At 37.5% G+C, this 26868-nt stretch overlaps 1 protein-coding gene across 1 annotated transcript in view; it reads left to right on the forward strand.

Annotated features, from left to right (window-relative positions):
• The window catches only part of ATP11B (ATPase phospholipid transporting 11B (putative)), a 61856-nt gene that overhangs the window by 13570 nt on the left and 21418 nt on the right, over window positions 1-26868 (forward strand). The window contains 23 exon segments of the mRNA XM_062499406.1: window positions 1317-1433; window positions 2265-2354; window positions 5321-5401; window positions 9604-9711; window positions 9854-9982; window positions 10107-10210; window positions 11421-11468; window positions 14166-14230; window positions 14773-14854; window positions 15738-15888; window positions 17863-18060; window positions 18334-18570; window positions 18811-18983; window positions 19367-19435; window positions 20356-20429; window positions 20516-20619; window positions 20776-20957; window positions 21660-21863; window positions 22133-22286; window positions 24942-25044; window positions 25276-25421; window positions 26189-26248; window positions 26528-26655. Coding sequence (XP_062355390.1) covers window positions 1317-1433; window positions 2265-2354; window positions 5321-5401; window positions 9604-9711; window positions 9854-9982; window positions 10107-10210; window positions 11421-11468; window positions 14166-14230; window positions 14773-14854; window positions 15738-15888; window positions 17863-18060; window positions 18334-18570; window positions 18811-18983; window positions 19367-19435; window positions 20356-20429; window positions 20516-20619; window positions 20776-20957; window positions 21660-21863; window positions 22133-22286; window positions 24942-25044; window positions 25276-25421; window positions 26189-26248; window positions 26528-26655 — 2807 coding nt within the window.

Genomic DNA, 26868 nt, shown 5'->3' on the forward strand with positions numbered 1-26868 from the left:
TTTGCTTTCCAATACTCAGACATAAGTTTCCTTACCTGCAACTTAAGCCTGCTTACTTCTGTTCTTTGGCCTTCAAAGTACCCATTTTCTCAATGGAACAGTCATCTATGTATCAGGAGATTTACTAGGATATCCCAAGTTTCCTCTCCTCCAGGCTAGATGACTCTAATTTGTTTGCTCTTTGCTTTTTAGATTGTTCAGCCTTGCGTTATATGTCATGTTTTCAGGATCTCTCAGGGCTCACGTTGCACTCCTCTGGGTGATGTCCAGCTGGTTCACAGTGCTTCAGCTGTGGCTCCCACTCCTCCTGCAGCCTCCTCTGCACTGAAGGCCTTTTTCTCAGTGGGATGATGTGGATGACTCATGTCTTGCCTGTGATCTGTTATAGCCTTTGACATTTTTCTTCAAAATTCCTTTTTGGACTTTTATTCTCTTTCTAGATGAAATTTCTATGCTCTGGATCTTTGTGTTCTGTGCATCTGGTTGGTCAAGAATTTTCTCTTACTTGGCGTTCTTGCAGTCCCAGGGTGGTGTCATCTGCAGGTTTAACACTTGTGTTCCACTTCCTCTTGAGAAGCAGATGATGAAAACACTGACCATTGAAACAGGGCTTTGATTGCCAGGGACCTCATTCAGATCATCTGTTTTGGCAGGAAGTTATTGATAAGTATTTCTGAGTATGCTTTTTTTTTCCCCATGAATTTGCTTTCACTGTTGCACCATTCATGTATGAATTGGTGGCAACGGCAGGAAATCACATTTGGAATGAGACAAGATCTTAGTTCTTGGAGATAGAACTTGTTTGGAAAAATACTGCTGTCTGGTCAGATGCATATGCTTTTAGCTTTTCTCTGGTGAGAATCTTTTCAAAATCCAGTTACCACAGTATATATACATATAGCTTGTATGTTTTGACCTTCTATTTTTCTCAATAATCTGTTTTATTAGGGTTATCATAAGCATGGCTGTGAGGTTTTGTAAATTTGTTTTAATCTCCATTTCTGTTTCTTCCTTTTTAAGTTTTGCAGGGCTTCAAGTTTGCATGGTAGCAAGTATTCTCTGTCCTTGAGACAGGGTTTTTTTCTTTCATTTTTTCAGAGTGAGTACACAACCTCACAATTGAGATTTTGGGGTTTTTTCCCACAATTTTTGAAAATTGTCTGGACACAGCAGACTTCAGTTTTATACAGTATTTTTTTTTACTCTTTCAAAACTGCTGCTTGATACCTGAATGTCCTTTTCCACAGAATTTTACGAAACAGCAGTTAATAGAATCTGCTTTCTTGATTAACTCTTTTTTTGATTTTATGTTCTAGGGTTTTGACCCACCGCATCAAAGTGACACAAGAACTATTTATATAGCAAACCGTTTTCCCCAGCATGGCCATTATGTTCCTCAGAAGTTTGCAGACAACAGAATCATATCATCCAAGGTAAGGAATCAATTTGTCATGGCAAAATCACTTGATATGTTGCTAAAGAAGTTAGTGTGTGTTAGTGTGGCAGATATGCAGAATACTGATGTGTCTGTATTATATCTAGTGGTGCTTATGCAGTGTTCAAAATGAAATAAACTCTGAACTGTTTAGAGGGAAAAGCTGGGTTGCTTCATGTGTAGTTTGTCTCATTCTCTCACCCTTCTCTCCTCCAAGTACAGGAGCAATTAAGCAAGTTGGTCAGGCTTTCTGATGAAAAGTAGTTTTTCAACCAGTATTGCCCAAACTACTTAAAAAGCAGGATAAAACTGGTTATGAGGATTTTTTAAATAGCCAAATTGAAAGCCAGTACTTTGCATAAAATAAGTCAGCAGTGGACTGCAGTTGCAGATTCCCTCCTAGTGTGTCCTTGGATTGAAATCAATAGAGCTGATGGTGGGGATGTTCCTCATTGCTGTAGTGTTGCAGGGAATGTTACAGCTGCAGGAATTAATTTCCTTTCTCCTACCCAGGACACAAGCAACCAAATGACTCCAGCTGCCCCTGGCCCAGTTGGAGGGAAACATTTTAAACTTGCCCTGTAGAGGACATGCAGTTGCTACCTACCCCTACTTCCCTGCTAGCTGTACTTAAAACAGAAAGAAATTTTTTAAATGCACAAAAATTGGATACAGCAGTTCTCATGAGCAAAGAGCAAGGTCTGGGGAAGGGGACCTGGGGAATGAGAAGATTTAGGTTAGGAGAGTTCAGTGGAAGCAGAAGTGAATTTCACTGAAAAATTGTGCATTGTAATTATTCATATCTCTCTCTCCTTTTTTTCCCCTTCAGTATACAGTGTGGAATTTTGTTCCAAAAAACTTATTTGAGCAGTTCAGAAGAGTAGCCAACTTTTATTTTCTCATTATATTTTTGGTTCAGGTAAGTTGAATAATACTCAGGAAATGGCATTTTCTGTTTTGTAAATTCTGGCACTGATTTTTGTTCTATGAATTTAACTTCTCTACTTATATATTCTGTCTATTAAAAAAAAAGCTTTTCTAGTTTCTCTAGGAAAAGAACATAACTTTAAAAATAATTATATCCAAATTTAAGTATTATCCTTAGGTTCTAGCTTCATGAATGCTAATGTATTAGGTGTGCAGCTTCAAAGTCCATTGCACAGTCAGCACAGGGATTCAAGTGTCTGCCTCAAGAACAACTTTAAATCTCTTAAGGGATTAATGAAGTTCCAATACGCTTCTTGTTTTTGTGGATGTTGTTGGTGTTTAAATATTTGTGTATTTTCACTGTAGGTGGTTGCAGATCAACAGACTATTGTGATATAGTTCTAGGAGCCTCAAATTCAATTTGTTCCCATAAAATGAACACACAGATGTTACAGCTAAAATAGATAATTTGACAGGTTTGAAGACCTCAATTAGTGCTGTTATTGTTGCAGTTTATGTCAGAAATGTTGCTGTGGCTTTCGTAGCAGAATGTATTTCTTTTTAATTATAAACACCTACAAGTAGATTTGGACAGTCTGTACATATTGTGTGATCTTTGCCTCTCCAGCTCTGTAATGCACCTGAATTCTGTGGAGCTATTGCAGGCTTAGTAGGTGAAGAATAAGAGGGAGAAGGGTTCAGAGGAGAGATAGTAACTTTTGAAAGACTAATATCTGAGGCAGAGACAAGATTTTGGGGTACACAAACTTTTCCTTCATTATAAAATAGAATTATTTGAACATGTACAGCCCTCCACAGTGATTAGCCAACATTTAGGGTGTGCGTCTAAAAAAGATGGCACCTCATTTGACAAAGAATGGGGATAGTGAAAAGTTCATAAAATTGTCTGTGGTTGTGTAAGGTGTCAGTATCAGGGCCAGGTCTGCACCTTTTAATCCAGTGCTTCCTGTGCCCCTTGATCTTGTTCTTTCACATTTAGAAAGAAGGACATTTCTAGGCTGAAAATTCCTGTGCTGGACTAAAGTCAAGCGCTTCTAACTTAGGTTGACAAAAATGTGTTGTCCCTCACATCTTCCTAGTCAAGAATGTTGACTATGTCATTCCTGTTGCAATGTTTCATGCTAGTTAATATATTGTAGCATGAGGAAGGTGGGAATGTGCTGAGGATGGAACATAAATGTTACTAAAGTTATCACAGACAGGGTGGCTTTTACTTCTTTTAAATGCAGATTTATCTCTTCAGTTCAATGTTGTGTCACAGTTCTTTCAAACTGTTGCCTTTCAGTAGTATCTAAATGTGATGTCCCTGAACAAATAAGGATCTAAGGGCAGAAATTCTGTTCTGAGTGTAATCCTGTTCTCTCCATTTGTGTCAAGTGGATGCTCTCACATGTATGGGAAGTGTCTTATTGTCTGTGTGTCTGCATTCTTGGAAACAGAACAGCAGAAAAGTTGAAGTAATTTTTGTTCATTTGCTAGAATGGAATCCTGTTATTATTCAAATCCTTTTTGGAAGTTCATTAGTATCTTACATTTTATTCTTTTTATGAGGCAAAGTTGCCTTGTAAGGCTGATCAGCATGGTACCTTCCTTGCCCTATGAATCTCATGTGGCCAAGATGCACTGTCTGTCATCACCACCTTTTCCACTGGGGGTGGCAGAGCTGGGTCAGGGTCTCATTGTGTGATTTCAACTTGCAGCACAGTCCAGCCCACGTTGTTCACCACGCTAGTGCATGCCCAAAACAAGGTGACAGACTGCATTTTGGTGACACGAGGTATGTCATGGATATGTGTCCAGCTGCATGGCAAGCAGAGGGCCATGGTGTCCTGGTGAAACTTGACAATTCAACCAGCACAAAACCTGCTTCATTTTCATATATGAGGCTCTCTTGAGAAAGAACGAGAGAGTGTAAATGGCAGAAATGCTACAATTAACCCTATCCAACTGAAAATCAGATGCTTTTGGTAAGGTTCTTCTTGGCAAAAATGCTGCCAAGCTGAAATTGTAGTGCTGTAGTTAAAGAACAGACAGTATTGCAGGCTACGTTTCATTTTTGTTGTGTTCTGTAAATTGTCTGTTTCAGTGAAAAAAACAACCAAAAACCTCATGTGTGCATTGTAAAGTGGCATGATCTGTTTTCTCTGTGAGGTTCTTCCCCCATAATAAACTTCATGTATGACTTTTTTTTCTTCTTTAATGATTCCCAAAGCAATGCCATAAGTCTCAGGTAAAGTGGATCCAATCAGTGTCTGTGGTTTTGAGTAGTTCTTGTGTATATTTCCTTTACAGCACTTGACCGTGTTGATTTTTTCCTGCAGCAGAGGAGAACCACTGACATCCCCCCACATACAGAACCTTAGTGTGTACACTGCACTTTTGGCATGCCAGCAATAATAGCACAAAATGTAAAAACTGCATGTTAACTTGGGTCAACCAGAAAGGTGCAGTCTAAAAAAAGTGTTCTGTAATATCTAAACCATTGGAAATTACTGTTCTTAACTTTATTTTCATTTCTGAAGTGGATGATGTTATACTCTGCATTGCTGGTAAGCAGTAGATCGTATAGAGTTGAATCAGTTTCATGAAATGTAGATTTCCTTCCTCTGTAATATGCTTTTGAATTAATTTTTGTAGGATGAAATTATACCTTCCTTTTTCTAAGGACCCTTAAAATTGTCACATGCTTTACAAATGTGACTAAGGCTGCTCTATGCCCTAAAACATTTGTTTGTGTCATTATTGACATATTATTTAGTTGTCAGAAACCAAGTTTTGCTTGAGAAGTTCTGCAGAAAATGCAGTAAATATACTCACAGGTTATAATAAAGAGTTGGAAAATAGTTGTCGTCTTGCTTCATTTGTTGGGAGTTTTTTCTGAAAGTAAATTTGTAAAAATAAAATTTGGACTAATTTTTGTATTTTCTTTTCTTTTAGCTCATGATAGATACCCCTACCAGTCCTATTACCAGTGGATTGCCATTATTCTTTGTCATAACTGTGACAGCCATAAAACAGGTAAAGGGGAGAAGTCTGGCAGCATGAAGTCCTACTGACATAAAGTTACTTAACAGGGTCTGACCAGGATAGTGCTTAGATACTAAAAACACATAAAAATGATGTAATTTTTAGAAACTGTTTTTTGTTTCATGTTTCTAGTTAGATGCTTGAGCTTCAGCATTTGGTTGGTTGTCAAGTACTCAGTGACTCACTGCAGTACCCTAAAATGGACAGTGGATGACTGTCAGGCAGCATTTTTGTCTAAACATTACGTGTCACTTGTTATCAGACCTTTTCTGAAAGCTCCTCATTCATTCCTTTGGCACACCTCACAGCCTGTTAGAGCAAGTCCTCCCACATCACACCCTGAGAAAGGAGCTTGGGCAGATGAAGCAGTGGTGCAGGCTGTGTTTGTCCACAGTTAAAAGGCAAATTTTGCCCCAAGGGGTATGTTTTATGGTGTAAAATGTGTATTAAGTGTGACCCTGTACCAGGTAAAAGCTCTGGTTTAGGAAGCTCCTGATCTTCAGTTGCATAAAACATTTTGGACTGTTTCATAGCACTTAAAGTAAGAACAATCTTCTGAGTGTAATAGAAATCTTGTTCAAGCACCATTTTACATCCTACTGAGACCTAGAGCCTCTGGAATCAAAATGTAAAAAGAAAAGAAAAAGAGAGAATAAAAAGTCTTCTGTTTTCTTTATGCCTTTAAAGCAAGAGGAGAAAGAAGCAAGCTCATAAATAAAGAAGTGATGTGGATAAAAATGATAATCTCTTCTGCAGGGAGGTAATTTTCAGGAACTATCCTCTTCAAGGGGTTTGACAGTGCTGTCGGGAATAGATGCAGCCTCGCAACTGAAAAATAAGCAGGAGACTGTTTCAGAGCTGAAACCAGAATTTCAATTTGCCTTCTGTGCCAGAAAGACCCAAAGCCACCCAGAAATAGGGCAAAAGTAAAAATAGTTCTAGCTTTCAAGCAGATAGAAAGGTGTTTGGGCCAAAGTGATTCTTAATGCTGGAATAATATTTGGACTAATATTTCCTCTTGTTGCTGTGCAATTTGTATATGTAAAATGCCCTAATCCTATTCAATTGCAGTTGTTACCATCACCCTCCAAAAAAATCACATGTTCAAAAGCCATAATCATAAGTAGGCAATGGATAATAAAACTCTGTGAACTAAAAGAGATTATGAAACAGAGTTATAAATATTACATCACCTTTTCCAGAAAGAAACTGGACTTGTGTAAATCTAAAATGGTCCAAAATAACCTTAACACCACCTTGCTTACAGATGTCCAATCTTACATTGGGAAATTTAACTCTCTTAATATCAATTTCAAAGAACAGACATTCTGTCATTCCTTCTGGAAGCTTGAAAGCATTCATGACTTGCCAGGCATCAAAAAATTTTCTGGCTGTCTCAGTATCTCTGCAAGGACTATTGGAACCACCTTAACTGACCTAATGGACTCTTACGTTTCTTCTACTTGCTGCAAAGGAGGCAAGGAATATTCACAGGCTGTTATCTTGAAGGGACAATGAATTTTACTATTTCCAATAAGCTGCCCTCAGACCAGGGAGAAAGATAAATCTGTTGGAGTGCAGAGAGAAAAATCCCCTGTATTGCCTCAAAATCAGTTCCCATTTTCTCTAAACCAGAAGTGTAATAGGAAGCAGATTTTAAGGAAAGAACCCCTTTCTGAAAGCTGTGGGGCACTGGTTCTTTATAAAGTTACATCAGGATAAATGTTAAACTGTAATTTAGTGTTCTGTCAAAATGTGAAAGGGTAAAATAGAAGTATTAATCATTTGAAGGTTTGAGAAGCTTAGCAGTGGATGGAACAAGCCCCTTGCCTTCCAGAAGACCAGTGAATGTGGCGTTTCTTGCAAACCTTAGAACTCAGCCTTGTTTCAGTCTCAGCAAAGGAGACAGAACTTTTTCGACTTGGAAGTCTAATTTCACCTGGGTCAGAAGAAGGGCATACAAAACTGCAAAGTGATGCAGCTCATGCTGTGTCATTTTGTCTGTCTTGTTAGCCAGAGCACTTTCCTCCTTATGCCTCTGAAGATCTGTATGCAGTCCTCCAAGGAGTTCAAAGTTAGCAAATAAATAAAAAAAACAGAACAAAAAGTTGAAAAAAAATCAAACAAAAACCCCCAAACCAAAATACAACAAAATAAAGGTATTTCCTAAGGAACAGTGCATTTTAATAAATGCATAGGTATTTAGCTGATGGAACACAGATGTTTACTTGACTGCCAGGTAAATTATAAACAGCTGCTTTGCACGTTTTGATTAACTGTAGACCTAAACTGAGAATGAAAAACCTGGTAGTAAAAAAAATGCAGATATTTTCTCAATTACATTGATGCAGTTATTTAAACAGAACTTGAGAATGTAATGTAATTGAGGGATTTTGATCTTTAGTTTATTTTCTTGCACATAGGCAACGTTTCCTGTATTCCTCTTGCATCTTTCTTTTCACTGTATTTTTCCAATGTTTTCAAGTGAGGATGAGTATGTCTCAAAAATGCCACAGTAGGTAAATTTGGGGGGAATGTGAACTGACCACACTAAGTTGGCTTTTAAGAATTCCCTGGTGTGAGGTGTCACCCTCGTGTTGGAAGCAGGAGGTGTCAGATGGAAAAAGTGCTGAAATCTGTACTTTCTAAAGAAGGTAAATTTCAGTCCTTTGCCAAATGCCCACATTGCTCAGCTGTTCAGGTTTGTGAGACAAATGCCCCAAGGTTACTGAATGTTAGTTAAATCCTTGTTTTCTTCTGTCAGTCACCTTTAACAAGGAGCTGTAGGTACTGACTCTTGCTTTTTCATACTGCTTAGGAAGGATTCTTAAAAGAGTGGTACTTAGGGACTTTAGGATTCTGACATCCCAGTATCTCTGTATGGCTGCTATTACTGCACACTTCCGAATTATTTGTTTTTGAAACATTTGGCATATAAAGCTCTTTTCTTTTCCCCATTCCCCTTGTCTTTCATCTTTCTTTTCAAACACAGGTAGTGCAGTTGTGCTGTCCTTATTCATTTGTGCTAGTAACAATGGAGGTGTGTGAAGGTAGAACTACAAAACTACTTTTAACATGTAAATTTCATCATATAACTTTTCCTACAAACTGCAGTCAACCACAGTACTCTCTGAACTGCATCTGCATTAGTACTTCTTGTAGTATGACATTGATGTAGTGTTTGTAGGTTGAGTTGGGATTATGCCTGCTGTTTCACACAGCTGCCTTTTTCTGTCTGCAGACTTCCAAGGAACCGTTTTTATCTCTTTCATAGTTCTTATACCTAGAGAAAAGCATTTTAGGAAGTCTCTATTCTTATTATCTGCAATTAGTTGCAGGAGTCTTGCCAGGCTGTAATAGACAGTTGAACTTCCTGCATGATTGATCTACTTTCTGTGCTTGCTCGCAGGGCTTTCCAAACAGTACCCAGACTTGGGGATCAGAGATTATTGTCCTACTATGATCTAATGCTATTAGGTTAAATAAGCAGTGGATTCATACTTGAGGAAAATAGGGGAATAGTATACTTGGATTCACAATCTTGAGTGTTTAAACATGTGTGCATGGGATAAAGGGTGCCTAAACAGGTGTGAAGTATCAGGTAAAGAAAAGCTGCTTAGTTTGTCAATTTAAAGCTCAGTTGCTGCAGATGTTCCATTAGAACTCAAAAAGAGTGAAAATCTTCTCAGTCATCTTCTCTTGCTGGACAGAGCCAATGTGTCAACAGCATGTCACACAGAACTCTTATCTTGAGATTTCATGCACGTACTGTGGCAGCAACTATAAGAAATGCTGTATGGTATGACTTGAGAAAGTAATTTCTGGAAAAAAAAAAAAAGGAATCCACAAAGGGGCCTGAGGACAGATTGTTTCTGGTTTTGTGGTGTATTAATCCATATGGATCAAAGATTTATTGAGTGCTTGGTCATCTGATCTGAAGAAAATGTCATTGCCTGTTTGTTGTAAGAGAACATGGGACTGTTAAGTTTCTTCACCACTTGTGCTACTTCATTTGCCTTTACATGTTTGTGTAAAATGACAAAAGTAACAGCTGGAGCAGAAACTCAAGAGAAGTTAGTAACTGCATTCAGACAATGCAGGAAGTAGTTTGAACACATTTGTTTAGTAGATTACATTTAGTCTATTTTTTAGTTTTCTTGCTTAAAAAGTCGATTTTTATGTGTTTTCCACAGGGCTATGAGGACTGGTTACGTCATAAAGCAGACAATGAAGTCAACGGTGCTCCAGTTTATGTTGTTCGAAGCGGTGGCCTTGTGAAAACCAGATCTAAAAACATCCGGGTAAAGGACAAACTGAAATTTGTGTATTAAACAGCTAAAACTCTTGCTTTATTGCTAATCGTTGTGGTTTGGTAACAATGCTAAAATGAATTCTGCTCTTTAAACCTCTTTGTACCTTTCTGGTCTATGTTCACTTTGTTAGGTGGGGGACATTGTCAGAGTAGCCAAAGATGAGACTTTCCCTGTTGATCTGGTGCTCCTGTCGTCTGACCGAGTGGACGGTTCATGCCATGTTACCACTGCAAGTTTGGATGGAGAGACCAATCTTAAGGTTTGGGTTACTTCTGTGAAATAGAATGTAGTTAATTTGTGGTGCCATTTTTTGTTCAGCCTGTTGAAATACCTGCTCTGCTACGTGGTAGTCCTGCAGTAACCCAGTGGGCACTGTTTTACAGACGCACGTTGCAGTCCCAGAAACAGCAGTGCTGCAGTCTGTTGCCAACCTGGACAAACTAGTAGCTGTTATAGAATGTCAGCAGCCAGAAGCAGATCTCTACAGGTATCACTTTATTAGTAAATATTTTGAAATTAAATCAAAATGGGACGTTTAATACTCAGAATGTTACAGGTCTTGCTAGGATTAAAATAGCTTCAACCATCTGTTCGAATTTTAGGTTTTAATAATCAGGTTGTGTTTATACATGTGTACTTACTGAAAGCGGCAAGTGACAAGTTAAATTTGAGTACTTGAATAGTAACCAAGACATTATAATATTAATCTTTTTTATTTTAATTATGTACATTTCAGTTCTAATCAGTAAACTTGTTTCTAGCTTTTAAAGAATTGAATGGCCTACAGTCTGATCAGGTTGAAGAAAGTTCTATGAGGTTCTGCCAGGAGATTTCAGTATTATATAGGATATGTTAAAGTGGAATTGACTCAAGTCTAATTCTAAGGATATGTGCTGCTCACATTTATTTTGCATATACTTCAGAGAAGATTTGAACTCCATTCTTCAGCAACAAAATCTTAGATTAAGAGCAGGGATATCCGAGTGTGCTTTAATATCAGTAGGCAAGGTCATAGACTCTGTAAAGCAGCATCATGGGTAGCAAAAGTTATGTTCCCATCCAAGTTTCTTCTGAATTGTATAAAGGAAGATGGTAGCTATGAAGTAGTAGTTTTTAAAATCCAAGTACATTATCACAGCTATTCTTAAGTTAACTTGGGGATCTTTGAGAAATATTAAGTTTTTTAAAACTAAGATACTCAGTTGGAACAGATGTTCAAATACTTGATATTTAGCAAATTAAGGTACAATCACTATAGATGTTTGTGTCCCTTTTTGTGATTGGAGTCGTCCTAAATATGTGCATGTCAGATAAATGTGTAGTAGCTTGGCTTTATTAAATGAAAAGTTACTATTTCTGATGGATAGTGTGCAAACTTACATTTGTTGAGGAATTATTTCTTACTGAATCATCAAGAAGTCACAATCTGTTTTAAATTAATAGAAATGTAATATTTTGTGGTAATTAATCAGATTTAATAAGCTTTCTCAAATGCCTATTCCTTTGAGGGATAAATGTTTCTGTTGTTAAATGTCTCTTGTAAAATTATTGCCAATTTTACCATATTGGTTCAGTTTGATTGTTAATAAAATTTGATTTCTTTTTTACTTGTGAACCGTTTTTTGTTGTCAGAGAGAAGGTTTATACATTTTTGAGTCTTTATGTAGATACTTCTAAGATGTATCCATCTTTCATAGATTTGTTGGAAGAATAACTGTAAGTCAACAAGCTGAAGAAATAGTACGGTGAGTAAAATTGTATAAGCTGATTATTTAGAATGCATGGAAGTGATTGAATATATGAAAAGGGGAGGTATTTTTATTAAAAGTATCAACTGGAGCTGCATGGAGATGAGAAAAAATGAGTGAGAGAAGTTCATTACTACCCAGTTTTACAGATTTAATACAAGAGTTCTGGAAAGCTTGGCTGTTGTGAAGTGGGTCATTTTTTGGGCACTGGTTATCAGATCATAACTTTGTTGTTATTTATTAATTAAATCATTTACTGATCTGAAACAATTTCCACTGATGTATTCACTACACTACAACAGATCCCCTTTCTTCAGAGGCTCTGAGAAGGAGTTTGTGCCATTGAAATCCCTGGGATTTCCTGATGTAACAAAGTGTCTGCTACAAATTTGTAATTTTTAGTATCTATTTCAAACTACAGCTGGACTGTGCAGATAAGTACTTACATCTGTCACAGGCAACACAATGGTGTGCACATAATCATGTGCTCACCATCTTTCCTTGTGCAGTCACAGCAAGTAACAAGCACACATGCAGATATAAAAATGAAGATGTGACTTTGGCGTCCATCTCGACTTCCTGGAAAGATTTCTAATTGCTGTGGGTTGGTCCCAGCTACCAGTGAGGCATCCAAACAGCTGCTTATTCAATTCCCCCCACCACAACAGGATAGGAGATTAAACAGGAAGGACAGGAGTGTGAAGGATCATGGTTTGAAATAAAGACATTGAAATCACTCACAAGAAATTGCCAAATTTTCAGAAATATTTCATTTTCAAGTTTAGTTATTTTATCTTGTGAGTTGTTGATTGTCCAGCTTTCAAAAAAACTTTGTCACCTCTTCTGAAAAGGTGAAGTGCTGTGTGTAAATTTGTCACAGGACCAGGTAAATCTGTTAATGTTCTTTCACTTCTCTGATGTCCAAAATTATGTCTTCTACACTTTTTTGGGCGAAATTTCTACTTGAATATTAAAAGAGTACTGTTTTCCTTGGAATATCTGCCTTCAGCCTGAGGAACTGAATGTATCTCAGTCTAAGGCTGGCAAACGTCTTGGATGGGAGTGACTTGGAGTTCAGAGTGAATCGAGGAGTTTTCAGTGGTTTTGCAAGAAATATGAAGGTGTAGCAGCCAGGTTACTTAGCCCTAAGTTCAGTGGCTTAGTCACCCTCACCAAAAAGCCCCACCCATGGCAGTCCCAAAAAACCACTCAGCTGTTTTCTAAGGTCACTTGCTACTTCAGTGTGAGCTTTTTGGAATTCATTACTGCCAGTCTTGACAGGTGCAGCATTGGGGGATAATCTATCAAAATAATTCAGTTGACAATGTTGTAAAACAGAGTTGGTTAAAAGGGAGGTGAAAAAAATAATTACAAGTTCTGACTACTTAGTGGAGCTGTATCTTCTGTCTAAGATAAACTTGTCTGGTCTGTGTTGCACTGATTCAGGTTTGGTATTTTGGTTTGTCAGTCTGGTTATACAAAATTGAATCCAGAAATATAAATTGTGTTTCTTATACGAAAATTCTAAATGCTCAAGCATTTAATTGCTTGTAGTTCAAGTTTTCAGTTAAAGTCTGAGTCTAGCCTAAAATATTAACATATGTATGTTTACTTTAAAGAATCCACCATAATCTGTGGGTATAATTGGTACACGTGGTATTTGTGATGGTGACTGTTACATTTGCAGTAACATTTAAGTTAAATTTTTGACTGTGGAAGGTGGGTTGTGGGTTTGGCTTTGGTTGTTTTGAGTAACTTCACATGGTATTTTCAAAGAGAGCTCAAGTTTAGGAGCTTTGTTTATGTAATAGTGGTCATGGCCTGCACGTGGCACAGCTAAAGGAAAAGTAGGGTAAAACCCAAGGCCTTGTATGCCAAAGCACTTAGCATCTGAACTTTTAATTCTTTTGTTTCTACCTAAGTATGTTAATCTGGCCAACGCAGTTGTTAAATTTCTGCTTTCATTTGAAATAGTGGGAAAAATACCTTTTTTTAAATTTCAAACCAACCCTGTTGGCAGTTTCTAAAGATGATACAGCTGCTGCAGTAGAGCATATGGCTCTAACTTTATATTAACCTTGTTTCTAACTAGACCCTTATTTTCACAGCCCTGCTTGCGGTGAACTTAGCCAAAGAAATGAATGTGTTATTGTATTTTGATAGATGTGAGGAAAAAACATCTATTTTACCTCCTGAAATTTTACCTCCTGTGTTAGGAAACAAAACTGGCGCTGCTGTGGTGGTGTTCTTCTAGTTGTTTGTTTCTTTGGTGTGAATAGCTTTTGAACTTTCATTTCAGCCTCACAGATGGGTAGAGGATTGGTAAATTAGCCAAACATAAACCAGTACTTTGGGTGCACTGTGAGCTTGACTGGTTTCTTGTCTGCTTCCTTCCCAAGTACCTTGCGGGTCTCTTGGAACCAGCCATTTTGGAATATTTAGCTCAGTCAGTAGTTAAGGGATATGGAGCAGTGGTGGGGGAATATGGCAGTGACCAAAGGAGACATGAAGGGAACAGAGCTCTGTGGAGGCTTGTGGGAGGTGTGGTGGAAGGGATAAGATCACTGATTGAGATGCTGCATTGGGAATTTATAGGGGATATAGGACAGCTTTGCATAGGAAACTAGATTTCAGTACTTCTCCAGAATACAGGACAGCTGATGTTTACTTGCTAATATGTCTGTTTCTTTTTAGACCTCTTGGACCTGAAAGTCTCTTACTTCGTGGAGCAAGATTAAAAAACACTAAAGAAATATTTGGTTTGTAGACATCTAAATATTTAAAGAGTATTCTCTTCTTAAAGCATTTTGATGAACTGGGTTTTAATTCCACTTGCACTGAAGAAATTGTAATAATCTTGCTGACTGTTACCTGAGGGCATATGATTATAGATGAAAGTAATGATATTATGCTGAAAAACCTCTAAGGATATGAAGTTCCAGCTCTGTTCTGTGAAAATATTTGAAGTGGTTTGATAAAGGAATAACTTAACTTCAATGGATAAATGACTGTTCTTACTGTTACCTATTGTTCAAGGCTTTCTCCTGAGATTTACCATGCTGATTTCCATAAAATACATATTGAAGAGCAGTACTGTCATAATAATGAACAGTGTTTAAATTACTTCAGTAGTCCTCTTTTACTGTAGAAGAATCTTGCAAATAGTACAAAATACTGCCATGTAGTAAACACTGAAGTAGCACCACCTTTTGTTTTTATCCTTTATCTCTCAAAATGAAAAATTCTGCAAACTGTATTTATGCAGAAAAGGAAGTCTGACTCTTCCCCCCTTCCTTCCCAGGTGTTGCTGTGTATACAGGTATGGAGACAAAGATGGCATTAAATTACAAGAGTAAATCTCAGAAACGGTCAGCAGTAGAAAAGTATGTTTATTTTCTAATATCTCTCTTATTTGTAGAGCTTTAACTTAGTTTTTCTTGTGTAACCTTAAAACCCTGGTGGTCTCATCGAGTTATAGGCAGAGGGAAGAGAGTATTCATTGCCTTGCCTTCAGTAGGAAGCTATAAAGATAAAATCCATTTCTTGATATTTCATCCTTTAGTAGTGTAAAGTGGAAATATCGAAGCTTGCTCTGCTTGCAGGATAGGTGTTGCTATGATAGATATTCATATTGAATCTCATGATTTATTTTAAAAGGAAAAGGAGTTCTGATATGTTGCCTTTATTCCAGTTTCTAAAAACCTGAGAGAGCCCCCTGGCATTCTTGTGCAAATACATAGCTACATACAAACAACTGTATGTAGCCCAAGAGAAGTTCAGTCATCAAAGGCAGGAAGGAAGGATGGTCTGGCTGGTTACAGAAGAAGTAGGTGTGACTGTTCTGCTGTGGCCTGGCCTGGGTTAAATGTTCAGCTGCACATGGCAGTGCTCTTCTAACTGAGGAAAAGGTGCAGCCATGGGTTTCTGCTGTGCTTGTTTGTACTGCCTGCGCAGCCTTGCAGGCTCCTTGGGGAGAAAGAGGACCACTGTGGGACTGCAGTTGGGACACAGGTCAGCTGTTGGGGTGTTCCTGCAACTTAATCTCGTCTTCATATTGCTGTAGAGAATGTTTGTCTTAGTCAAATGTAGAATCTCTTTCCATTCTGTTGCCTGCTGGTCGCATAGAAACTTTGTATCAAGCACAAGATACACTTTTGTAATAAGGTCCAAGTTTTTGATCAATTCATGTAACCACACTATCAACAGATGAAGTAAAATAAACTGAAGTTTCTTGCTGTGTTGTTTTTTTTTTTTGCCTCTTTATAGATCCATGAATTCCTTTTTGATTATTTATCTAATAATCCTCCTCTTTGAAGCCATTCTGAGTACTATTTTAAAGTATGCATGGCAAGCTGAAGAGAAATGGGATGAGCCTTGGTATAATGAAAAAACAGAGCATGAAAGAAACAGCAGTAAGGTAATGTAGTTCTTCCCAATTGCATATCTGAGGAGCACTCAAACAATATACACTCCATGTCATATATATTATGTCTCTATTCTATATGTAACTACCACATGACCCACTTGCAATTCTCTGTGCTATTCTTTCAGTGATTGTTGAGTTAGTCCCATGTAGCCTCAGGACTGTGTAGAAATATTTCTACCTCTGTTACTGGTGGGACTTCTTCCTTTATGAAAAGACCAGACTTTCTGAAAAATTTTGGAAAGGCTTTGTTAGGACGTATTTCTGGTGGTTTATGTTCTAATTATTGTTCTTTAGGATGTCTTTTGTCATTCCATAAAAGAAAAGAGGAGGAGGAGGAGGATGGCTATTCTCGTGTATGTTCTATTGCAGAGATTTCACAGTTCAGGAATTTAGTACGTTCTGTGATGTTGAGATGGTTTGGGCAATTTCATAAGGCTCTAATTTTGCTCGAGCTTCTGCTTGCATGCTCAGTTCTCTTCAGAGATTGAAGGGATACTTTAAAGTGTTCCTGAAATCTGTGGTTCTGAGAAGTATCTCTTTTTTTCAATTAATCTGTATTTTTCTGTGTTCTCTTTAATTTTTGATTTCTGTATGTATCTGCCTTTGTCCAAAGCAGTTCAGGAGCTTAATTTGAAATAATTCTATGCAAGTTAGTCTAGCCTGTGGAGCCTTTCAGTTCTGAATAGAGCAGGGATCAATCTTTCCATTCCTTTGCCATCAAGAATGTAGAGAGCCATGCTTTTCTGCAGTATCATTCTCCTTCTGTCATGTCTTTGTTTTCCTGTGTCCCATGTTGACTTCCACAATCTGCTTTGCATTTTTCAGCATGCTGACATCCTTACTCAGAGTGCTCTCCCTTGTCCATCTCCTCCTGTGTGTGCAGATTGTTATTTCATTGCCACTGCTTGAAGAAACTCTCTAACTTAAGTAATTGTCAGTACTTCTCTTAGATTAATTATTTTCTATCTGTCTTTTCTGGTTTAGTTTGGAAGATCTCTTTAGGCACAGAACTTGCTGAGTTTTTGTGAGCTACTTTAATTATTTATTAAATACTTACAGCAATGCTCCCTAAAGGGGAAGAATAGACATTATTTAGCTTTGCAAATTGTTGACTGCTTTTATGCCTCCTTTATATAAAATATTCTCCTGCACAAATATCTGGTGTAATTAAAAGAGATGGCCTGTTTTTTGTCATCTCTAATCTCCCTTGCTCGATATTCAAGTGTTCATAAGGGTTTTTCCAAAGCACAATTTAGATACTGAGTTTGTTGTGCAGGTGAAAAAGTGACTGTAGTGTTGTATTTCATGGTTTGTTAAAATTATCATGCCTAGTAAAAAGAAGTTTCTCTCCTGTCACATAGGTGTTTGCCTGGAACGTGTGTGTGGAACACAATGATTTGAAGAGGCATAAAAGTTTGTTTTCGTGTAGTTGGGATCCCCCAACTCACTGGGGAATGCCAGCAGACAGGAACCCTCTTGACACTTTGCTGACCTGAAACAACAGAGTGCTTGCAGATTCCTCTGATAGCGTGGAAAATCATTTGTTTGCCTGCACAACTTAGGGTTCCTTAGAAAAGCTTACGTGAATGATGCTTTTGATGGAATGGGGATCACGTTAGTTTTCTCAGAACAAACTCTTTCAGAGTTGGAAAACAGAATCATCATGGCAGTTAATATTAATTGGCAGCCCTCCTGACAGATTCAGTAGAGAGACAAAAATTAATGAACTTGTGAATTGAAACCTGCAGTCACAGCTTAAGGCAGAGTTTTTACCTCAGTGTGAAGGTGTGTTACTGGGGCAACCTGCAAATGCTGCGCAGTCACTGGAGTGTTGTCTCTCTCGTGTGAACGTGGGACTTGGCTCTCCCAGTTTGGCATTTTTCAAGCATATTGTAGCATAATTAAATCACCATGTTTCATCTGATCACTGTGGTAATCTTCACATTTTCTCTTTTTCCCTTGTAGATCCTGAGATTTATTTCAGATTTTCTTGCTTTTCTGGTACTTTACAATTTTATCATACCCATTTCACTCTATGTGACTGTTGAGATGCAGAAATTTCTTGGATCTTTTTTTATTGGCTGGGATCTTGACCTCTATCATGAAGAAACAAACCAGAGAGCACAAGTAAATACTTCAGACCTCAATGAGGAATTAGGACAGGTAAAAATACATTGTCTATGGGCTTTTTTAAACCTATTTTCTACTTAGTTTTTAATATTAAAATTAAAAGTTACTGCAGTTTCTTTATTACTTGTGATATGATTTGTGATTAATTTCAAAATAAGGTATAAAGATGTGATGGCAGAAGTTAAAAGTTATTATATGATTTAAGAAATGTGTGTAATAGAAAGTATAGTGGAGATTATTGTCTCTTTTTGCTTCTAATGAGTACATGTAATTCCAAGTTTGTTTTTTTGTTTTATTTTACAAAAGGTAGAGTATGTGTTTACAGACAAAACTGGTACATTAACTGAAAATGAGATGCAGTTTCGTGAGTGCTCCATTAATGGCATAAAGTACCAAGAGGTCAATGGTAAACTAACTCCAGAGGGATTTTCTGAAGATTCTCCAGATGGAAATAGGCGTGGTTTGGTAAGGTTCTTGTTTTCCCACCATTAGTCATCCTAGATGGAAAGTGTTTTATTTCAGAGAAGTATTCCTGTGCCATTAGCATAAAAAAAAAACCAAACAAACAAACCTGAAAACCAACCCAAACATAAATCAGAATTTCAGAATAGTTTGAAGCTTTCAAGTGTCACTGAACAAATAATATTTATTAAACATGTTGAGATGTGATTATTTAACATGAAATGCTTGGCAGATTTGTAAGTAAAAACATTTTTCCTGAAGTGTGTTCAAAACTGGGTTGATATGTAAATGTTACAAATCAAGTTTTTTTATTTCTTCTAGGTGAAAGAGGAAGAGCTCTTCTTGAAAGCAGTCTGTCTGTGTCATACAGTGCAGATCAATGCAGATCAGACAGATGGTGCTGATGGTCCCTGGCATGCCAATGGAATCACATCCCCGCTGGAATATTATGCTTCCTCACCGGATGAGAAGGCTTTAGTGGAAGCTGCGAGCCGGTGAGCAGCACTGGCAGGGCTGTCTGACACAGGAACTGCCTGCAAGGGCAGCCTTACAAGTGGCTCAGGACACTGGTGAAGCCCAGGGCCTGGCACTGTCACCTTACTGGGAAAACATTCAAATGTAAAAGACACAGCCCCCTAGATGCAGCATTAAGTGATGATTTAAAATATTTATGAAAGTACTTGAGAAATTACAGTGGTCAGAGTGTGGTGTGAATAAAATACTGCAGAAATGGGAATTCTTAATTTTCCATAGAAGCAGAATACAGTAATGGAGTGTAAGAGTTTCTCCTTTTCTTCCCTGCCATCTTTCCCTCCCTCCTTTAAAATAGGCATTTTGTCTAAAGTGATAATTAAATGTATATTTTCTTTACTTCTAGGGTTGGAGTAGTATTTACTGGAATTAGTGGAGACAGTATGGAAGTAAAAAGTCTTGGAAAACCAGAGAGGTATTTGTTTTTTTTCCTTGATTATTTTGAAGGACAGAACAGTAGTGAAGATTAATGTAATGTTCTCCTCTTAATCCTCTGTGTTCATAAGCAAACCTTGCCTTTCCACAGCGTGCTCTGTTTAATGCTTTTCCCTTGATGTCTTCAAGACAGCTTGCATCTTATTCCTTACCAATTGTAGCTGAGATGCAAGAATTTTGTGTGAGTTACTCTGTGTAGGTGTGTGTTGTAACAGTTTGTATCTTTGCCCATTCCTCAAAGGTTGAGACTATAGCAGAGTTGGAAAACTGAACTGCTTATTCGAGCCTTGTTTCAGCTCTAGAAATTCCCAGAATAATCTAATTAGATATTTTAAACGTTCCCAAAATGAGTACAAATTACTAATAACTGTTTAACTGCAGAATGCCATAACTCCTTTTACTCATTTGATTTGTGACAGCTAGTTGACAGTATTTTGAATTTAAATGTCTAAAATTAATTTTCTAAGCTAGTGGTAACATAACAAATGCTAATCCACTTACCAGGGCACATGCATTTTTTTGACAGTCTAGATTTTTTGCAAGTTTGTCAGAAACAAATTGTAGTTTTCAAAGTTACACTTGAAGTAATGACAGAAGGATGAAGGAATAGAAAGGAGCTGCTTGTAATCTCCAGACATCAAGTTAGTATTCAGAAAACTATTCCTGTTGCTAGAAGAACCTTTTATTCTTACAGAATGGAGTTAAGCATATATACACTGATAAAAAGCAATGAACAGTGGTTGTTCAACATTGGTAGCATTGCTTTTGGAGTTTCTATACAAAAATGACACTTTGAGGAAAGGTCTGTGGTGTAAGAGTCTATTTATAAGACATTGCCTTTGGAAATTTATTTCTGAAAATGTTTTCATCCCATTCCCTCTTTTAAAACACAAAATACAGGTATAAATTGCTTCACGTTCTGGAGTTTGATCCAAATCGCAGACGAATGAGTGTCATTGTAGAGAGTCCCTCAGGTAGGTGATCAGAAATTGCACAAGCAGCACTTGAGAACTTCTTAAATGGCATTTTTTTAAAATTTCAGTTTTATTTGACTTTCTAGGGGAGAAGCTTTTATTCACAAAGGGAGCAGAATCTTCCATTCTGCCTCGTAGTAAGAGTGGAGAAATAGATAAAACAAGGATACATGTGGATGAATTTGCTTTGGTAAGTGTAGATGCTTGCCCAACTCCCAGCTTCAGCTGACCAGAAGAAAATTCGTGCAGTATAAGTTGTAACTTGAAGTGAAAAAATTGCTGGTGATACCTTGTTTTTAGATCAGAATCTTGTCTACTCTGAATGTAGTCTTTTGTTTTCTCACAGAAAGGCCTGAGAACTTTGTGCGTGGCCTACAGAAGATTCACACCCGAGGAGTACCAGGAAATTGGCAAACGCCTTCATGAGGCCAGGACTGCCTTACAGCAGCGGGAAGAGAGATTAGCAGATGTGTTCAACTTCATAGAAAGGGATCTGGAATTACTGGGGGCTACAGGAGTAGAAGACAAGTATGCCATGGAGTTACTGCTATCTGTGCTCAAACCCAGCGAGTTTAGGATTTATATTTGAAATACGAAGTGTGAAAAGCTCTCCCGCTATGACCAAAAGTTCTGTGCTATTCTTGTGTAGTATAATTACCTTTGGATTGAGGCCCATTCAAAACAAAACTTGTACCAACTAGTTCTGTCTTAATAACAATGATGTACAGTGTGTTTCATCAGGGAAGATTTTATGTATATGAAATGGAATAGTTGCAGCAAATGTTTAGTGTATCAGCAAATTCATTGGGAAAGCTTCTACACACAGCTCCTTTGCAAAGCATTCTGCTTCTGCCTGTGCTCTGTAGGTCACAGGGTGCATTGTACACTGAAGTGAGCACCTGGGGCATGAAGAGCTTTCCATGCAGCACAGTAGCCAGGACTTACTATGGACTGTTTTAAAGCTTCTCAAATGCGGTGATGTGCCTAGTTTAAATCAAGATATGCTTACTAAAAATTTTCGATCCCTCAGCAGGATTGAAGTTTAGTTTTTGTTTCATCAAGGCCTTTGTTTTGTTGCTGGTAACAGAAAATAATCTGCCAGATTTACGTTGGAAAGGCAGATTTAACTCACACTGGCAGTGGGGTTACAGTGGTAACATGGAGTTACAGTATGAGCTTTTTTGTTTGTAAAGTGTTCAGTGGGTTATTTAAGATTCTTCTTGTTCCTAGGCTGCAGGAGAAAGTCCAAGAGACTATAGAAGCCCTCAGACTGGCTGGTATCAAAGTGTGGGTGCTCACTGGAGACAAGCATGAAACAGCTGTTAGTGTCAGTTTATCCTGTGGACACTTTCACAGAACCATGAACATCCTTGAGCTTGTGCAGCACAAGTCAGACAGTACCTGTGCAGAACAGCTGAGGCAGCTAGCCAAGAGGTAAAATACCTGAGATGTCACTATCTCACTGATGATCTTAGCTTGGATTGCTTTCATTTTTAAATTTCATGGCAGTCTCTTTGATGCATGTGCCAAACAAAAAAGTGGTCTTTTAAAAAACTTTATTAATTTCATAACAGACTGGAAGAATTAGTCTGCCTGACAGATTAACTCCTTTGCTTATTGTCTGGCCAGCAGCCCAGTTGATAGCAAAATTGGAATTTTACTGTTAACACTGGTACAAAGTCAACGTTTTTGTCCCTAAATAGAATAAAGGAAGACCATGTTATCCAGCATGGACTGGTTGTGGATGGGACCAGCCTCTCTCTTGCACTCAGGGAACATGAAAAACTGTTCATGGAAGTTTGCAAAAACTGTTCTGCAGTGTTGTGCTGTCGCATGGCACCCCTTCAGAAGGCAAAGGTAAGTGAGAATATTGTCAGGATTGCCCTTGAATTATATTTATTATGCTTTATAGGAGGCAAGGATTTCTGAAACTGCTTTGTTTGTTTGTCTGACCCTTTTTGTGACCTCTGAATCCTTGTTAAATTCAGATCCAGAGTATATTGCTCAAACGTTTCTACATGTGTGTTTGTAAATTTGCAAGTGGATGGCGAAATCAAAATACTGCCACTAAACTCATCTTTATTCTGCCTCTTGAGTGTTCAGTAAGGCAGCAGCTCTCCCAATCTCCTGCATGCTTTTGCCCTAGCTGTTCCATCTCTTCTTCAAACCAAAATAACTGAATTGAAAATTCATGAACCTGTAAGGAGAAACTGTGTTTCTCTAAATACTTTAAAAATATCCAAGTTTGAGGAAGAAGTAAAAGGCAAGGGAAGCCAAGTCTCCAGGAAAGCCTTAATACTCCTCTAATACAATTTTTCCTTCACTGGTACTGAATTTTACTCAAATACATGTTGAATAAGAGTCAAATTCAGATTTTGTGATTTTTTTTTAATGAATATTTTTACTCCAGAAAGCAAAGCTCTGAAGGACTATAATAGTCTTTCCTTTTGAATTTTTCTCTTCATGAAAAGACATCTCTTTCCCTTAAAGCACTAGGAAACCCTTCTGTAAGGCATTAGATGTTCAAGAGGCAGGCTATTTTACTGTAACAGGAGTGACCTGTTTGGAGGTCACTCTTCTTTCCAGAGTTCTCATGCAGTCTTCAGAATCACTTTTAGTATAGAACTGTTCTTCTGGTATCCTTCTAGATTCTGGAAAATGTTGAAAGGAAGTTGTAGCTACACTGAGTAAACCAATCTGTTGGATATGTCCACTCTGTACATTCTTTTAGCTGAAATTTTCACCATCCTCTCTCTTTAAGGTGCAGATAGGTGTCAATGTCATGTCCTCCTTCTTATTTTGTCATTTAACTTGATTTATAATGCTTTGTACTGCTTTCCTTAATTCTTCTCCTCACAAGCAGATAATGGAGATTATTTCCTGTCTTGAGTCATGAAGTACAGTAAAATGTAATTTTTATTGCAGTGAATTTTTAATTTCAAACATTGAACTATATAAATCACCAAGAGAAATGCCATACAATATGAGGAGTAGGGAAAGAAGTGCAGGGTAGTTTAGTCTAGTCTTGCACTTTATTTTTAGCTCTAGGCAACATTTTTGTGAGGTTTATTCCAAGATTAAACTGGAACTCAGTTTAATATTTCTTTCATCTTTAATTATAATGAGTGTTAATGTATGGTTAGCAGTCTCACTACTAATTTTGGTATATTTTATGACTCAAAGCCTTTTTTAAACATCATCATGCCAGTCATTTGGAGCTGCTGCTGATAGCTGCTGTTAAAATTTGCCAGAGGATTTTTCTTGACCTTTTCACATAGATGTTTGTCTGTTCAAATTACCCAGGCCTTGGGGATCTCAAGAGGACTGATCTGAGTGATGTCCTGCAGCCTTGTTACCTCTCAAAGGCTCCTCCTCCTAGGATCTAATGCTAAATGTACTTGAAATAATTACATGGGGAACCTTTAAACTTGAATGTTAATACCTGCAGTTAGGGAATGTATTCCCACAATCAGGTGGATTTCTCTGAGCTGTGGACTGTTTTTAATCACTATTGCATTCCTTGTGTGAAGTGAATTCCCATTCATGTGAATCAATGTCCTGACACTGCTAGCTACAACTCAATTATTCCAGTGCAATATTTTATGTCTACTTAACTTCATATAGTTGCTCTGTTGATATTTCCACTTTGGGGTTTCTGGAACTTGAAGGGGAAAATGTTTTTTCATCCATACTTACTTTCTTGGTTTTAGAAAACCTGTTGTGATCTTCGTTTATACCTTTACCTGCAGCCCATTTCCAACTGAATTAGTGAAGCTTCTATCTTAATCTAGAGCTCTGTGGGAGGTTAATGAGTCACTAATTCTCCTTAACCAAAAGTCTCATCTAACTAACTCCTCTGTATTGACACTTACATTGAAGATCTGATATCACTGCTCCTCTTCTGAGTATTTTAGGACCTTGCACGTCAACAATTTTTTCCTTCATTCTGTCATGTTTTCTTCTGTGTCTTTGTCAGTTGAGAGTAGCCCTTGATGATAATGACGTTGATTTAGAAAGAAGCAATTTTCTTTAATAACAGCATATTGATCTTTTAGCTAATGTGTTTGCTTTTTCAAATTATTCTTTCACCTGAATTAGTTCCATTAATTCTAAATATGAAGAATCTGGGTTTATTGAAGGGCATTAAGTCTGTATTACTTTGTAAGTAAATTTTTAGTTCCAAATTTTGCTTGACTTGACTTTGTTTTGCATGATAAAGCACCAAACTAAGAGTTGTACAAGAACATTGAAGTAAGAACAGGAAAATAGGCTCAAGGAAGATGCAATGTTTAAATCAGACTTGTACTCCAAAACAGGCAGCTTTTCTGAAGAAAGAATTAATGTATGCATGTGATATGCCAAAGCTGGTTTTTTTCCCCAAACATGCATGTTCATAAAACATATTAATTATATGTACAGATAGGCAGCTAACTGAGATACTTAGGAATTGTTGACAAGGTTTGTAGGTAGACTGTGTAACCTGGAAGTAAGTGTTTAATTTTCTTTTTCCAGGTGGTTCGACTGTTAAAAACCTCTCCAGAGAAGCCCATAACGTTAGCGATCGGAGATGGTGCTAATGATGTGAGCATGATCCAGGAGGCACATGTTGGCATAGGTAACTTCCTTCTGTCTCGAGCACCTTTATTTGAATCAGCATCAAATGAGCAGCTTCCTTTAGTTTTAAGTGAGGAATATCTTCCTTTGCAACAGAAAACTGCTGAAGTCCTTACAGTGTTGAAGTGTAGGAAAACAGAACTGTAGCTTCAAACGTATGTTGTTGGGTTTTTTAAACTTCAGTTTTTATTATACTTAACCTGTTTTGTGTTTTGTTTCCCAAACACTACAGGAATCATGGGCAAGGAAGGAAGGCAAGCTGTAAGAAACAGTGACTATGCAATAGCACGGTTTAAATTCCTCTCCAAGTTGCTTTTTGTTCATGGGCACTTTTACTATATTAGAATAGCAACCCTTGTACAGTACTTTTTTTATAAGGTGAGTTTTTTTTTTCCCAGCAAGAAATTTATTTCAGATCTGAGATTTTTTTGGGGGGGGGGATCAGGTTAAATATTTCTATTTTAGGTTTTCCAGCCAAATGCAGTAGTTGTGAAATTGTTTAGTTTTTCCACCTAGAAATAGGCCTTAAATATCACAGTGAGTTTGTCTAGGCTGAGGGGCTGATGTGTTTGTGTTCTCAAGGCAGGGTGGTTGGTTGGAGTGCTTTTGGGTTTTTTTCACTTGTTCATCAGTTTTCATAGCAAAGCAAAACTCACTACCTTTATTGAATTTTATCTGGGATTTCAGCTTTGCCTCCCAAGTCCCTTTTGAAGTTGTTTTCTTTCATTTGAAGGCAATAGTATAGTGTTACATTTTGGTTTCTGCTTTGTTTGCTTCCATGCAACAAACTCACATGAGCGGAGCACAGCTTCATTGAATAAAATACGGAATCTATTCTGCAAAGAAATTCTTAAAAAGAAACTGAAGGGGAAAATGAATGGATTTCTTCTGCTTATACTCCTGTAGTGAGATGTGCTCATCAAACACATATAGTTAAGCTCATACTTTTGAGGTTCATTGTCCCAAAGGACAAACAAAATATCCTCTCAAGCAAAGCATCTTGCTTGACTTTGCCAAGTAAAATGCTGAAAGGCTTCATACTCTCCCTGTGTACTTTTACCAGCTTGTAAGAGTTAGGAATTTCTCTTAGGGCTATGAGACATGTACAGAGGGTTAACTATTTCTTCCACTTCTCTTTATTTCAGAATGTGTGCTTTATTACACCACAATTTTTATATCAGTTCTTCTGTTTGTTTTCACAACAAGTAAGTATTGCATGCCTGACATATTGTCTGTGACACACTTGAGGTCCTTAATTAAGAAAATAAGAAAGAGTGATGCAAGGAGAAGTAGAGATGTTAAACATAGCAAATACCCAGCTTCATTTTTTGTGTTTGATAGCTGACGTTAGTTGATTGTTATGTGAGTGCAGCTGCTTTCCTAACTAGCAAACTCACGTAAACTCATCAATTGTTGCTGTTATAAGTGTGCTAATAAATCTTTATAAATTCAAGGCATAAAACACTTTTTGCTTTCCTTTGCAGACACTCTATGATAGTGTATACCTGACTTTGTACAATATTTGTTTCACTTCCCTGCCTGTCCTCATCTACAGTCTTTTTGAGCAGCATGTGCACCCGCATGTATTGCAGAGTAAACCTGTGCTCTACAGGTATGTATGTCCTGCATCAATTCCCACAGGGGCACATCTTGTACAGCAGCAATGGCAACTGCACAACTCTGAACTTGCTATTAGGTATTTGTACAATAATTATCTGTAGTTCAGGCATTTTTAATAATCTTGATGAGGAAGAATTGAAGCTATATAGTTCTCATCCTAAAAGTTAATTAAAAGGAGTATTTTAAGAGAAGTGTCTTTTTATGT

The sequence above is a fragment of the Cinclus cinclus genome, chromosome 10 (assembly GCF_963662255.1).
Source record: "Cinclus cinclus chromosome 10, bCinCin1.1, whole genome shotgun sequence".
NCBI classification, from domain to species: domain Eukaryota; kingdom Metazoa; phylum Chordata; class Aves; order Passeriformes; family Cinclidae; genus Cinclus; species Cinclus cinclus.